This window comes from Ranitomeya variabilis, chromosome 2, assembly GCF_051348905.1.
Source record: "Ranitomeya variabilis isolate aRanVar5 chromosome 2, aRanVar5.hap1, whole genome shotgun sequence".
Taxonomy (NCBI): Eukaryota; Metazoa; Chordata; class Amphibia; order Anura; family Dendrobatidae; genus Ranitomeya; species Ranitomeya variabilis.
The window spans coordinates 457,042,099-457,059,511 of NC_135233.1; the positions used below are offsets into that span (position 1 = coordinate 457,042,099).

General features: G+C 42.4%; 1 protein-coding gene across 1 annotated transcript; it reads left to right on the plus strand.

The window, feature by feature from the left end:
• The first annotated feature begins 926 nt into the window (after positions 1 to 926).
• LOC143809584 (interferon-induced protein with tetratricopeptide repeats 5-like) lies at positions 927 to 15,981 on the plus strand. The gene is made up of 2 exons (XM_077292627.1): positions 927 to 1,159; positions 12,754 to 15,981. Exon 2 carries the CDS (start codon positions 12,767 to 12,769, stop codon positions 14,048 to 14,050), a length of 1,284 nt encoding a protein of 427 aa, XP_077148742.1. The 5' UTR covers positions 927 to 1,159; positions 12,754 to 12,766; the 3' UTR covers positions 14,051 to 15,981.
• Positions 15,982 to 17,413: the final 1,432 nt, after the last annotated feature.

The following is a 17,413-nucleotide window of genomic DNA, read 5'->3' on the forward strand; positions in this document are numbered from 1 at the left end:
TGATATAAAGTAGTCATGTGGGAAATGTTATTTGTTAACTATTTTGTGTGACATAACTTTCCGATTTAAGGGCATAAAAACAAAAAGTTTGTAAAATTTTCAAAATTTTGGCCAAATTTCCGCTTTTTTCACAAATAAACGCAAGTCATATCATACACACTTTACCACTATCATGAAGTACAATATGTCATGAAAAAAACAATCTCAGAATCAGTGGGATCCGTTGGAGCGTTGCAGAGTATTAATTCAATTGGGCTCTGGGTGAAGGGGTTAATGGGTAGGAGAAGCTAAGTTTTTTTTATTTTCATATGTAAAAAAAATGGATGCAATGAGAATAGTAAAAAGTAACACACAGACATTAAATGGATTCACCACACTTAAAAAAAACAAAGACTGTTTTTCACATATGTGAAAAATAAGGTATGTGGGAAACCGGTTTTAGGAGTAAAAATGAACTAAGATTAAGATAGATGGGCAGATCAACTAATCTCCAGACAGCCTGAAGATGCAGCAAAATCATAGTGGCTCATAATCAGAGATACATTTGGTACATTTTTATACACTTTTATCTAACTTTACAGCATCTCTTTGTTGATTCACTTTTAGACTATTATTTTGCACTTTTTGACACAAGTTTGAACATTCTAATTGCACGCCTGCACCCCCTCTATCAGTTTCCAAGCTACGTCACAGGTGCAGGTATTTTTAGATAATTTAGATCAATAAGTGATCACAGTTGAAGGTGTCCATGAACTTGGACATTACTCAGTGATAACGATGGGCGATACCTATATACCGTAATCACATCGTTAGTTTTCACTTCAGGAATAACATGAGTAACACACTGGGAAATAGAAACCAAAATACAGTGAGAGTTTCATCTTCGTCACAAGAGGGAAATACGGTACATAAGGAAAGGCATCAGTTTGCATTTTGCTCTTTTCATTCCTTTTGTTTCAGGGTGGAATCAATGATAGCTAGCTCCTGGAAAAGACAACTGATATTATAAGGAGGAGAAACTACATATAGATATAAATACAACTTTATCTAAAATTTGCACATCAGGACCAGGGATATCCATTTTCGTCTCATCATTCATGGTCATTTGTTCCAAGGATCTGAGGAACCTACAACATTTCTTACAGATCGACGAATGCATGTATGTATATGAGCTGTAAATATATTATTATTAGTATTGTTTATTTTTTATAGCACCATTGATTCCATGGCGGTGTACGTGAGAGGAGTTAACATACTGAATACAAATCTATATATATAAGAGGCATCTTGATTACTTGCTAATCCCGCCCCCTACACAGTAGCTCCGCCCCCACACACCACCACACACAATCCCGCCCCCCACCACATTACCACACACAATCCCGCCCCCCCACCTCATTACCACACACATCCCGCCCCCCACCACATTACCACACACAATACCACCCCCCCACCACATTACCACACACAATCCCGCCCCCCCACCTCATTACCACACACAATCTCGCCCCCCCACCACATTACCACACATAATCCCGCCCCCCACCACATTACCACACATAATCCCGTCCCCACCACATTACCACACATAATACTGCCCCCCACCACATTACCACACATAATCCCTCCCCCCACCACATTACTACACATAATCCCGCCCCCCCACCACATTACCACACATAATCCCGCCCCCCCCACATTACCACACATAATACTGTCCCCCACCACATTACCACACATAATCCCTCCCCCCACATTACCACACATAATCCCGCCCCCCCACCACATTACCACACATAATCCCTCCCCCCACATTACCACACATAATCCCGCCCCCCCACCACATTACCACACATAATCCCGCCCCCCACCACATTACCACACATAATCCCGCCCCCACCACATTACCACACATAATCCCGCCCCCACATTACCACACATAATCCCGCCCCCCCCACCACATTACCACACATAATCTCGCCCCCCCACCACATTACCACACATAATCCCCCCACCACATTACCACACATAATCCCGCCCCCACATTACCACACAATCCCGCCCCCCCCACCACATTACCACACATAATCTCGCCCCCCCACCACATTACCACACATAATCCCCCCACCACATTACCACACATAATCCCCCCCACCACATTACCACACATAATCCCGCCCCACCACATTACCACACATAATCCCGCCCTCCCACCACATTACCACACATAATCCCGCCCCACCACATTACCACACATAATCCCGCCCCCCACCACATTACCACACATAATCCCGCCTCCCCACCACATTACCACGCATAATCCCGCCCACCACCACATTACCACGCATAATCCCGCCCACCACCACATTACCACACATAATCCCGCCCCCTCACTACATTACCACACATAATCCCGCCCCCACCACATTATCATACATAATCCCGCCCCCCAACACATAACCACACATAATCCCGCCCCCCACCACATTACTACACATACTCCCCCCTACCATATTACCACACATAATCCCGCCCTCACCACATTACCACACATAATCCCGCCCCCCACCACACTACCACACATAATACCGCCCTCCAACCACATTACCACCCATAATCCCACCCCTCACCACATTACCACACATAATCCCGCCCCCCCACCACACTACCACACATAATACCGCCCCCCACCACATTACCATGCGGACACAGTAGGTTGGGGGTTTCGGGAGCTTTTGTGGTGGTAAGGCGTCAGGGAGTCATTGCAGGCTGTAGGCTTTCTTGAAGAGATGGGTTTTCAAGTTCCGTCTGAAGGTTCCGAGTGTGGCAGATAATTAGACGTTTTGGGGCACAGAATTCCAGAGGATGGTGGACACTCGGGAGAAATCTTGGAGGCAATTGGGTGAGGAACGTATGAGTGTGGAGGAGAGACGGAGGTCTTGGTAGGATCGGAGGTTGCATATTGGAAGATATCAGGGGATTAGTTTGGAGATATATGGAGGAGACAGATTACGAACTACTTTGTAGGTCAGTATAAGCATGTTGAACTGGATACGTTGAATAATGTACAAAACACTGTAACATTATATACAGCTGTAATACTTTTTATGCAGTTCATGACAGTAGTGTATTTCTCACAAATACTTGAGGTTTTTTTTAGTGCAAACTTATCCCAACTCTTAATTAAAGGGGTCTTTGTTAGATTTTTAAGAAAGGGAAAAAGAAGACACCTCTATCACTAAAATCTGAATCCCACTACAGCACTGCCGCTCCAACAGTCTCCATTAAAAACTATGAAGGTCCCGATCACCGGTAACCTGACCTTGCAGCCAATCAGTGGTCTCCGTAGTCAGGTCACTGATTGTTGTGACGTTATTGCTTCCAGTGCGACTGAGACTGTCTGCGCGGCAGTGCTGTAGCGGGAAGCAGATTGTGGTGGTAAGTATATATTTTTTTTTGCTTTCTACACACTGGCTTCCCTTTATGAAGTTTGAAAAGAGAACGGAGAACCGCTTTAAGGCCTCTTTCACACGTGCTCACGTGGCACATCAGTGTGGCACACGTGCGGCATCCGTGTGCCGCCTGAGGACCACACGGACTGTGCAGGAGAGACAGCGCTACACTAAGCGCTGTCCCCCCGCTGTGGTGCTGAAGGCGGCATTCATCTCTTCTCCCTGCAGGAGAGAAGAGATGAATGATCACGTTTTTTTTTCTTTTTCGTTAAAAATAAAGTTGCTGGGACCTCCCGCCTGCCATCCCCAGTGCGCCGCCCGGCCCCTTGCAGAAGAAATACTCACCCGGCTCCCGCGATGTCTCCTCTCTCTTCTCAGCGCTGGCTCCTTCTCCTGTGTGAGCGGTCACGTGGGACCGCTCATTACAGTGAGGAAAATGCGCATATTCCTCACTGTAATGAGCGGTCCCACGTGACCGCTCACACAGGAGAAGGGGCCGGCGCTGAGAGGAGAGAGGAGACATCGCGGGAGCCGGGTGAGTATTTCTTCTTTATTTTTAACAAAAAAGAAAAAAAAAACTTGATCATTCATCTCTTCTCTCCTGCGGGGAGAAGAGATGAATGCCGCCTTCAGCACCACAGCGGGGGGGACAGCGCTTACTGTAGCGCTGTCTCTCCTGTGGGCGGTACGTGCACACGGAGGAGAGTGCACACTGTTCTCCATGTGCACGTGTGCAGGACGTACTGCTGTACGTGCTGCGGGAGAAACACGGACATGTCTCCGTGTTTTGCACACGGACATGCAGCACCCCAGAGTCTGGTCGTTGCAGTAACGTCGCTCCTCCACCAGGGGGAGTGATGGTACATCTGATGGCACTAAAGGAGTTCACCTGACCAGGTATCACAGTCACACACTACACTTCACACTCCGGCCACCAGGGGGAGCAAAAGGTTCTATGTATTAGGCCACTCCTCACACTCTGGTAAAACTGGGGGTTGGATAGGAAGTTAGTCAGAAAGCAGCCTGGGAGAGTTCCAGGGAGGACCTGTCAGGTGTGGGATCCTGACAGTGGCCTATCAGGAGACAGATCGTTACGGAGCTGCGCCTGCACTGCATAGCGGCAGTCTCCTAAGGAAGGACAAGAAGCGAAGTAGATTGTGGAGAGTGAGAATTGAAGTCACGGCGCAAGACAACACCAGAAGGAGTCCTTCCATAAGATCGGTAACATCCTTCTGAGGCGCGTAGCCGGTGGCCGGAACACCGAGGAAGCAATAGGCTCTACGCATTACTTTGAACTACGGCAGGGCAGTTAACTCCAGGTTGGCTGTCTCACCTTTACACCTAATGAAGACAACGGAGGCAATTGTGGGAGAGGGGCGTCTCTAGGGTCCCTATAAAATAACTCCAGGCCTACCCCGTCATACGGGTGCGTCCTATCCATACCATCTGGGGGACGGAGAGAGAGAACAGAAACATACACGACAGTTGCGAGGACTATCCCGTGGTGCTCAGCAGGGAAGTACTACAACACACAGGCGCTAGTAGGAAGGCTACTGATTTCCACCTGCAAAGGGAACTCTGGATGTGCCTTCGGACCGGCCGGTCTCAGCCAGCCCTGTTAGCAGTGCTCTGGATTGTGGATGCTGAAGCCTTCAGTAAAAAGGTAAAGAGACTGCAACCCTGTGTCCTCGTCATTTACTGCGACCTACACCATTACCATCTACTCATCAAGGGAAGCCCTGGGGACATACTTCACCTGTGGGAAGTTACACCATCTAGCTGCCATTCCATCACCCCAGCGGACCCCTAGCAGCATCGGTCACCCTGACCGAATACCACAGGTGGCGTCACGAACACTTGACAAACTCTCACCTACACCTTTATTTGGGTGCCCCTTAGCAGGGCCTCGGACCGGGTCGGGCCACCGCGACACCCCTAGAACCGAGACCGAGGGACCTGGTACCGAGTACCCCGCTGCCCTGCGTTTGGGGGCCGCTCCAGACACACGGTCCGTGAAAACACGGAGACATGTGCATAGCCCCATTCATTTGAATGGGTCTACGTGTGTCAGTGTCTCCAGGACGTGAGAAAACTGTCAGTACACGTATCGGAGACACTGACGTGTGAAAGAGGCCTAAGAAAAATACCTGCAGGGTAAAGTAAAACAATGGGTGAGTGATCAATGGCAATTTAGAGTCTGTTTGACCAATGGGAAGCCTACTAATCATTCCCACCTAGCAGTAGGTTCATGACCCAGATGAGTTTAAAGGGAGATAATTAGGGAAAGGAAAAGAGGGGGAAGGAAAAGTGAATAAAAATTGGCTTTTATTAATTATTTTATAAAATAGTAAAAATATTAGAATTTTTTTCAATGCACTCAATTAAGGGTGTACAGTATATTGATATGCAAATTGCCTCATCAGAGAAAAAGAGAACTTAAACTCTATAGCGCCACCTGTTGGAAGTAGCGATCCTACAAGTCACAATCAACCCTTTAACGAGTCGTGCAATATGACTTAGGATAAAAGCCAAATCAGTATCTCAATTCGCAGACATGGTGTTTCGGGCTGTTGGCCCTCGTCAGTGCGAAGCATGAGAACTAATTTGGCTAGGTGAGAGGATCTGGACTGGGGTCTAAGGGGTAAGGTTTCTCCTTATGGAGAGTGACATACCAGCTCTGGCTTGTTTAGGTAAGGAGGCTTATTGACCGTGCAATGCTCCTCTGGGAAATGTAATATGCAAATTGCCTCTTCTGAGAAAAAGAGGACTTAAACTCTATAGCGCCACCTGTTGGAAGTAGCGATCCTACAAGTCACAATCAACCCTTTAACGAGTCATGCAACATGACTTAGGATAAAAGCCAAATCATTATCTCAATTTGCAGACACGGTGTTTCGGGTGTATATTGAGTCACTGCTTGATGATGTATTGTGTCTTTATTAAAGCTGTGACACACTAATTCCCCATTGGATCACTCAATTATAAGATATCTATATTTTTTGTATTAATCCCTGATAGTTGACCCTAATAAATTAATTAAAGGTCAGATAATATAATATTAAATTTCATATGTTAGGTCACGAGAATAATCACAGAGGATTTATCATACAAAATGACTTCTTGCCATTATCAGATTAAGCTATGTAATAACCACTGGATTCCTCTTGTAGGGGTTCAGTTATTCAGTGGCATAACTAGTTCACAGGCAGGTGTAAATGTTATATTAAATTATATAATTATTAACTGTGTAGAATCTTAAACCAGTTATATAAATCCACATATGGCTTTTATAGTATGTGCAATAACATATTGTATCTCTGTTGTAATATAGATACAAACAATATCCAGCTCTCAGTGCGCCGCCAAAGAGGTCTGACACGCCAGCCGCATCTAACCTATATGCAATTGGCCATTCCAAAGCTTCATATGGCTGATACAAATACACTGCTATAAAGAGACAATCTGTCTCCGCTATAGTGTCAATACATTAAGTGTCTGTGCCACCTGATAGACCAATCCTCCAGCTGCAACTGTATGTACGCGGCTAGCGTGAGGTACCGCATGTAAGTGTTGCGGTTGCTCGGCGTGGTATCTGTTGACAGGAGACCACACAAGTACTTGTGGTAATAAGCACAAAGGTATATGTGGGCTATCAGAGTATATACTGCTTATCAGACCATGCCGTTATTGAAGCACATGTTAGTGTATAAGACTTCACTGTCTTCATAGCTCATTATATCTTGGACTCAAACTAAATCTATTTTCTAACCGGGACATATGTCCCTAACTCGCGTTTTGCCGGGACACCGGCTTTTAAACGGGAAGCTGTCACACTGTACGTGCAGTCCGTTGTAGATTCCAGCCATTTCTGCGTTCAAAAAAATCAAGCGGTAGTACTTCTTTTCCGAGCCCTGTCGTGCACTCAAACAGTAGTTTTCCCCCACAAATGGGGTACCGCGTTCTCAGGAGAAATTGCACAACAAATTTTGGGGTCCAATTTCTAATGTTAGCCTTGTGAAAATAAAAAATTTGGGGCTAAAGTAAAATTTTTGTGAAAAAAAGTTAAATGTTCACACATTGCTCCACATTGCTATAGTTCCTGTGAAGCACCTGAAGGGTTAATTAACTTCTTGGTTAACCCCTTCACCCCCGGAGCTTTTTCCGTTTTTTCATTTTCGTTTTTCGCTCCCCTCCTTCCCAGAGCCATAACTTTTTTATTTTTCTGTCAATTTGGCCATGTGAGGGCTTATTTTTTGCGGGACGAGTTGTACTTTTGAACGACATCATTGGTTTTACCATGTCGTGTACTAGAAAACGGGAAAAAAATTCCAAGTGCAGTGAAATTGCAAAAAAAAGTGCAATCCCACACTTGTTTTTTGCTTGGCTATTTTGCTAGGTTCACTAAATGCTAAAACTGACCTACCATTTTGATTCTCCAGGTCATTACGAGTTCATAGACACCTAACATGACTAGGTTATTTTTCACCTAAGTGGTGAAAAAAAATTCCAAACTTTGCAAAAAAAAAAAAAAATTGCGCCATTTTCCGATACTCGTAGCGTCTCCATTTTTCGTGATCTGGGGTCAGGTGAGGGCTTATTTTTTGTATGCCGAGCTGGCGTTTTTAATGATAGCATTTTGGTGCAGATACGTTCTTTTGATCGCCCGTTATTGCATGTTAATGCAATATCGCAGCGACCAAAAAAACGTAATTCTGGCGTTTTGATTTTTTTTATCATTACGCCATTTAGCGATCAGGTTAACGCTTTTTTTTTATTGATAGATCGGGCGATTCTGAACGCGGCGATACCAAATATGTGTAGGTTTGATTTTTTTTTTATTGATTTATTTTGATTGGGGCGAAAGGGGGGTGATTTAAACTTTTATATTTTTTTTATTTTTTTCACATTTTTTTTTACTTTTTTTTTTCACTTTTGCCATGCTTCTATAGCCTCCATGGGAGGCTAGAAGCAGGCACAACCCGATCGGCTCTGCTATGTAGCAGCGATCTGTCTCCGCTATAGTGTCAACACATTAAGTGTCTGTGCCGCCTGATAGACCAATCCTCCAGCTGCAACTGTATGTACGCAGGTAGCGTGAGGTACCGCAGGTGTGCTGTGAGCGCCGACCACAGGGTGGCGCTCACAGCTACCGAGGATCAGTAACCATAGAGGTCTCAAGGACCTCTATGGTTACCTTCCTGACACATCGCTGACCCCCGATCATGTGACGGGGGTCGGCGATGACGTCATTTCCGTCTGCCCGGCCGGATGCGGTAGTTAAATGCCGCTGTCTGCGTTTGACAGCGGCATTTAACTAGTTAATGGGCGCGGGCGGATCGCGATTCCGCTCGCGCTCATTGCGCGCACATGTCAGCTGTACAAAACAGCTGACATGTCGCGGCTTTAAGGTGGGCTCGCCGCCGGAGCCCACCTTAAAGCGGGGGTTCTGCCAGCTGACGTACTATTCCGTCAGCTGGCAGAAAGGGGTTAACATCACTTTAAATGTGATGTGGTCCTTAAAAAGATGGTTTTGTAAACTTTTGTTGGAAAAATTAGAAATTGCTGATCAAATTTTAACCATTCTAACTTCCTAACAAAAAAAAAATATGTTTCAAAATCAATGCAGATGTAAAGTAGACATGTAGTAAATGTTATTTATTAACTAGTTTGTGTGACATAACTCTCTGGTTTAAGGGCATAGGAATAAAAAAATTGAAAATTGCTAAATTTACGCAAAATTTCTGATATTTTTACAAATAAACACAAAATATATCAAACAAATTTTTAGCACTATCATGAAGTACAATATGTCAAAACAATCTCAGAATCACTGGGATCCGTTGAAGAGTTCGAGAGTTATTACTACATAAAGTGACACTTGTCAGAATTGTAAAAATTTGGCATCGTCATGAAGTTGAAATTTGGGTCAGTCACTAAGTGGGTAACTTGTATTTCATTCTGGTGTTTGTATACATAGGAGTCCAGTGAGCGGTCCTTGTAGCCAGGGATGGGATTCAAATTTTTAACAACAGGTTCCCTGTTTGTGTTAGCAAACCACGCAAATGCAAAAGCCATGCCTATTTGAAGATCACACCCATTTTTATAGGCACACCCATTTCCACACAAACTTTCTTCAACAACAAAATGCAAGTAACAGTAGCTAAAAATAAATGCACCTAACCATTCTTACCCCATGTGTAGCTTCACTTATAGTCTCATTGCCTCCTGTCATGTAAATGTTGTTCCAGTCACTGTCAGTCACTTCTTAGTGTGGTGTATAATATTAAAGGGTTTTTCTATAAGTTTTGAAAATTAGTACTAAAGGAGCTCTGCTTAAATTGAAAAGGATGATCACCTGCCAATGAGTCACTTCAACTGTCTGCAGCACCTAATCTTTGGCCTCAGCAGCCACAGCCCAAATATGTGCAAAATAACATCACACCCTGACAAGACCACATATTACCACCACATAGTGACCAAGTAGTACCATATACAGGGGATAAATACCGCCACACCATGACCAATTCATATATTACTACCACATAGTGACCGAATAATACCACAGAAAAGGGACAAATACTGACTCACTGTAACTAGACCAGATATTATCACCACATAGTGACTGAATAATACCACATACAAGGAACAAATACAGCCACATCATGACCAGACCACATATTACCACCACATAGTGATCGAATACTATCACATAAAAGGGAGAAATACCGCCACACCATAACCAGACTACATATTACCCCCACATAGTGACCGAATAGTACCACATACAAGGGAAAAATACCACCACACCATGACCAGACCACATATAGATCATACTACCACCATACAGTGACCAAATAGTACAATAATGATCATTATTAAAAATTCCAATACTAATAACATTAATATTACCACCAGTGACATTATACACAGGAGCTCTGTATATTGCAAGTGTACAGTTAAAACAGTGATAATCAGATACATTATACAAAGGAGTTCTGCATATAGTGCATAATGTACAGGTTAAACAGGGAACATCAATGATATTATACACAGGAGCTCTCTATATAGTGCATAGTGTAAGTGTACATGTAATAGTGATAACCGGTGACATAATACACAGGAGCTCTGTATAAAGTGTGTAGAGTAGCGCTAATAAATGGATCACTGATGACATTATGCACAGGAGCCCTGTATGTAGTGTATAATGTACAGGTAATACAGTGATCACCATGATATTATACTTAGGAGCTCTGTATAAAGTGTCAGTGTACAGATAATACAGTGATCACCAATGTCATTTACAGGAGCTCTGTATATAGTATATAGTGTACAGGTAATACAGTGATCACCAATGTCATTATATACAGGAGCTCTGAATATAATATATAGTGTAAAGGTAATACAGTGATCGCCAATAACATTATACACAGGATCTCTGTATGTAGTGTATAATGTAGAGGTAATACAGTGATCACTGGTGACATTATACACAGGAGCTCTGTATATAGTGTATAGTATACAGGGAATACCGAGATTACCAGTGAAATTATACACAGGAGCTCTGTATATAGTGTATAGTGTAAGTGTATCAAGATGGAGAATAAATGGAGGTGTGACCGTGCATAGATGCAACTATCTCTATTTCATTATTTAGGTACTTTCCAAAGTGTTGAGAAGACGTGCTAAGGAACTATAGCTGCCTTTTTTATTTAAGAAAACAATGGACAGCCTTAATGATTTTAATAAATAACACGTATAAAATAAAAAATGCTGTCAGAAAGGACCCGACTTTCTAGCAAAAGTCAGCCCTGAACTTCTGGGTTGAGGGACCCCAGCATACAACGTGGCATCTCACATCCATATATGGCCCCATTAACAGTGAAAGTATGTGAGATATTGCACTTTGGTAACTGCTTAGTAAAGGATGTTCAAACAGTTATGTAATTAGAGTGGTTTCTGATGGGTAATTGCTTAGTAAAGGATGTAGCCAGTGGTGCTGATTTAGATCAAGGCATGAGATCTCATGCTTTCACTCTGATGGAGGGCCATGGATGGTTTTGGGATTTTTTTTTTTTTTTCCTTGTATTGAAAGGGGTTTACTAGGACTCTGATGCTGCAGACTTATCATTAGGAGAAGTCATAAATATTAGATCGGTGGGGGCCTGACTCCCAACATCTTTACTTATCAGCTGACTGAAGGGCCATGGTGCACGGAAGGCAGCACAGATCCACACAGTGATGTGGCACAGAATGGTACTGCAACTTGCCCCTGTTCACTTGATCAGTGGTAGTGATGACTTCTGGCATCTTCATCAATATTGATGATCTAAGTCATCAGTATGAAAGCCCTGGAAAACATTCTTAATTCTTTTAATGGTTATGGGGCATTTAAGACTGGCACACACAGGTGTTGGGTATCTAGGACTTTGGGACATGGGTATGGGGCATCTGGGACTGGCACACACAGGAATGGGGCATCTGGGACTGGCACACACAGGAATGGAGCATCTGGGACTGGGGTATCTGAAACAGAGACACAGGTATGGGGCATCTGAGACTGGCACACAGGTATGGGGCATCTTTAGTACCCACAGGTATGGGGCATCTGGGACTGGCATGCAGGTATGGGACATCTTTGATTGGCACACTAGATTGGATACTTTTTGCACCATTCCAGTATGCTGTGAAAATGGCCCTAATGGTGGTGACTGTACTTTATAGGAAGAGAACCTGGTGACAGGTTCACTTTATGTTCCCTAGTGGGGTGGGATGAAAAAATTATTAAAAAGTGTCAGGACAGCGGCAGGGTCTGACACCACTTTGCCAGTTCTGTTATTGATTATTATGCACTGTATGTTATCTACATAGTGTTTTTGCTCTGGGGCAATAGGCAAATTTTATGTGTATGTTTTAGAAAGATAGCCTTATGTATAGGATCTTATGTAGCACATTTGGATTTTGATAGGACTCCAATTATTTTTATTGGGGGGGGGGGCACTCTGTACCCATGTAACAATTACTAATATCAGATGTATACCATTTATATTTGAAAAAAAATATTTTCCTAAATAATTCTACATTTTTTTTCTATTTTTCATACTAGATGTACACAGAACTTTTTAGGCGTCCACATAAAAATTGTAACATATTCCACGTTCGGATCATGTTAAAAGCCTCCGCCAGTTCAAGACAAGCACTTTGCAAACTGTTTCACTGATTGTATTAATGTTTGTAGAACATTTCCTTTATATATAAAATACATAGGACTTATTATGATGGTTTTTTTTCTCATTTTTTTCAGTCTTCCTAATTAAATGGAGGAAATATTGAACCAGCTTCAGTGCCAATTTACCTGGGATTTCGAAATTGAGGATAAACTTAATTGTCTTCACATCCTTACAAATGTAGAGATGAAAATTAATTATACAAACTACCGGAATCATTCTATTCTTTATAACTTTAAAGCTTTTATTTTGCAAAAACAAGATAGAAGCAAAGATGCTCTTGAAAGTCTTAAAAAGGCAGAAGATGTAATAACGGAAGACTTTCCTTCAACTGTTGACCAACACATACTGGCCACCTATGGTAACTATGCCTGGATTTATTACCATTTGGATGACTTTTGCAAAATGAATGCTTATCTTTGCAAAATAAGAGACATTTGTGCCAAACTACAAGGCAGTGAATATTCTGTGGAGACTGCAGAGATGCACGCTGAACAAGGATGGTCCTATTGGGCATCAGGCCAACGAAATGGAGTCCATGCCAGAAGGTGCTTTGAAAGAGCTTTGGAGATGTCCCCGAATGATGAGAGCCTTCACATTGGGTTGGCATTTTCCTTATGTGCAAATTTTTGGCACACCAGGGATCTTGACGTAGGGCATGATGCAATTGAACTTTTGGAACAAATAGTGCAGAAAGACCCTGAAAACTGGGAGGCTGTAGTGGAGTTATATATTGCCCTTAAAGGTACAGGTGAAATTAGTAGGTGTCTTACTCTGGTTGAAAATGATCTTCCAAATTGTTTGAACCCATCAATCCTGAGAAAACTAGCTATCACTTTTAAATCAACAGACCCAGAAAGGGCTATACGTATTCTAAACCGGGCAAATATGTTGACTTCAGACTACCATCTTCTACTGTCAGATTTTGGAGACATTTATTTTAATATGCTAAAAACCAACACATTTAGAGGACAGGAAAGAGAAAATATACTATCCACGGCAATGAATTATTATGCAAGTGCAATTCAGCTCCAACCATCATCTGTGTCTTCTAGGCTTAGACTGGCTCATCTGTATGGAGAAAGAGGGCAAACAGAATTCGAGGAATTCATTTATAAAAGATTAGCGAATCAGGTTCCCAACATGTCTGAAAAAAGCAAAGCATACCTTTGGTACCGATATGGAGACTTTAAATATAAATCCAAACAGTATGGGGAGGCAATCGAGTTGTATAAAAGGGGTTATGCGTGTAGCCCCCTGTCATTCGCTGGTTTAAGATGCAAAAAGAATTTGGAATGGCAAATTAGAAGGTATACCAGACAAGGAGATATACAAAGAGCAAAGGAGATCTCCAGTTTCTTAAATGACAACTAAGGAATTGATCTGCAGTACATATATGGGACCAATTTGCAGTAGATTTTGGAAACATCAAACCAGACATTTAACTTGTGACATGAGCTAATATTCAAATATTGTTGATTTGTTGTATATGAACATCATAAATGCCATTTTAATCACACTTTGCTTTTAACAGCTGTAATTTTAAATGATGAGTCAAAGCTTGAGTTATCGTTACATAATAATTTGTTATAAGGATTATAATGCATTTTAAAACTTTAGTTTAGCTGCTAAGTACTCTTACCGCTACTGTTTTCACTTGGAAATAAAGGTCTGTATTGCAGTTTCTTTCCACGCTGGTGAATCTATTACTTCATTTAGTGCTTAGATTGTAAGGACCACTTTCCCTGGTTCAGGCTGTCGTATGTATATAGTTACCTGTGTTAGGCTACTTTCACACTAGCGTCGTACGACGCACGTCGCAATGCGTCGCTTTGGAAAAAAAACGCATCCTGCAAAATTGCTTGCAGGATGCGTTTTTTCTCCATAGATTTGCATTAGCGACGCATTGCCACACGTCGCAACCGTCGTGTTGCGTCGGACCATCGGCACAAAAAAAGTTACATGTAATGTTTTTTGGTGCGTCGTGTCCAACATTTCCGACCGCGCATGCGCGGCCGGAACTCCGCCCCCACCTCCCCGGACATCACAATGGGGCAGCGGATGCATTGTAAAACTGCATCCGCTGCCCCCGTTGTGTTTTTAATTCAGTTTGCGTCGGTACGTCGCAACGTCGCATTGCGACGTGCGTCGTACGACACTAGTGTGAAAGTAGCCTTACTCTTTACCTGATGCATCACGTGCCCATCATGTTTTTTCCTCTCTGTGTGTGGGTTTTTCAGTGGTTTTATAAAATTAATGAATCAATAAATATATTTGTTAATATTATTAATCTCACGATTCCACTCCTCAGTGTGCCTGGGATGCAGTTACTGACGGCTCAGTCAGGTGTTTTGATAGACAGCTTGGCCATTAAGTCTGAGACTGGGAGGTGCTGGCTGTTTCCAGGTGTTCATTTCCCCAGGTGATTGCATAGCTTCTTAACTGGGCTTAGTCCCAGACCTCTGCCAGACATACATTCAGCTTTTGTGTGGTTTGTCTCTCTGTGCCTTGTGTTCTGTTTGTTGATCTTTTGTTGCCTAACCTTGGACCTCATTCTGACCATCCATCTGTTTAACCCCTTTGCTGATCTGCTACCCTCCTGTTATTTTGACCTTTGGACTGCTACCTGACTACGTCTTTGTCTTTTCTTCTGTTTATGACGTACCCTCCTGGCTTTTGACCTCAGTATGTACAGGTATTCATTATGCAAACTAGGGGCAGGTCACTGAGGGATCAGTGACCTGTCAGCAGGCTGCATTATGAATAGCTAATCAGAGCACCACATGGAGACCCACACAGGCTGCCCCATTGCACAAGCATATCATTAACTCAAAACTGAACAACCACAAGACAGATTTCATCAACCAAACTATCATTTTAATGAGTATAATGGCGCTGACCTGACAGTGTCTGTAGGTTACTGTGCACAATCCTGCTGGCAGGTTCCCTTTAAGCAAGTGAAATGCTGCTCATTGGAGGTGAAATTTGGTGATCATTTTGGCCATTGCAGGATATTCTTTGACTTAAAAAATTCCTGTGTTGCTTTTGCAGTATGTTTTGAGTCATTGTCCATCTGTACTGTGAGGCGCCATCCAATTGGCTTAGACGCATTTGGTTGAATCTGAACAGAAAGTATCATCCCGTACAATTCAAAATTCATCCGGTTGCTTCTGTCTTCAGTCCCTTCTTCAACAAACACTAGTGACCCTGTGCCATTGGAAGTCATGCCTACCCATGCCTTCACACTGCCCAGGGGTGGACAAAGACAGCTTGGGGCCCCTGTGCAGGAATGTGTCTGGGCCCCCATCCTTTTAAGGCGACAAAGCTACATATATATGTATATAAATAAATATATATATATATATATATATATATATATATATATATAGCCACACACTCATGCAGGTATATATTACATAGTCTCCTTTATTATGTATATTGCCGTCCCTTATTATACAGTGCCCTCTCTTGTTATGTACAGCACCGTCCCTTACATATTGGATTTTACAGAGACATGTTTTTTATTACATACCATCCTGTCTTGTTAGCTGTATAATGCAATGATGGCTGATGGAGCATGGGAAAGCTTTTATTCTAAAGGAGGAGCTGATGGACTGGTAGTCTAGTCACCGCTTCCTCCATCAGTAGTCATTTTCTATCTAAAAAGAGAGGGGACTATGTAATAAAAGAGGGCGCTGTGAATAACAAAAATAGTAAGAATACATTATGTAAGAGACAGCACTGTACATAACAGCAGAGGAAGCTATATTATAAGGGTGGGCATCATATATAACTACAGAGGATGGTATGTAATAAGGGACGGTCTTATACATAACAAAAGAGGAAACTATGTAACTAAGGATGGGGTTATATATAATAAGTGCGTACACTATACATTAAAGGACTGTGCTATACATAAGTGAGTACACTATATACTATGCCCATAACACTGCCTCCATCATATGTTACAGAGGATGTGCTGTGCTTTGGATCCTGAGCCGTTCGAAGCCTTCTCCATACTTTCTTCTTCCCATCATTCTAGTACAGGTTGTACTCGAACCAAGCAATTCCTAATGCTCATTTTGAGTAACGAGTATAATGGTAGTCAATAGGAAATCTGAGCATTTTTCCAGCAGACCCTACAAGGAGGTGTGAAGGGGCAGTGAAAATGTTGAAATGGATGGGAAAAGTGAGGAATCGAAAGTAACAGCATGGGGAAGACACCTGGAAGCATCTCTAACCAGATCACTGCTGAGAACAATGATGTCACACTTTTACTCGACTTTAAGGACTGACAATAAAACATCCAAACCAATGAGAAATTGGAGTTTACAGAAAAAAAATGTTAAGAAACATTCTTTCCTGTATAATGACTTGTATATAAGTCAACATTTTAAAATTATTTAAAAACATAATAATTTAAGTAAACCAAAATTTATTTTTGTACTAATTTGTATAAAATGTTTATTTATTATTTTTATTAATTGGAAATTTCAGTGGAATTTATGAAGGAAACAAGAACTGCCAAAAATTAGATGGAAGAGGGACTCAGATACACCCTGTATTAGACATAAAGAAGGGACTCTTACACATTATGCTCAAATTGTCATGCAGTGGTACTCCTAGACTCATAAAGACACTAAGTGTAAAGCCTGCCAAAAAGTTCAAGCAGGATCAGCCATACACCCTTGAAGGCACCAACTTTAGTATGTCATTCAAATATTGTGAACAAAGTGT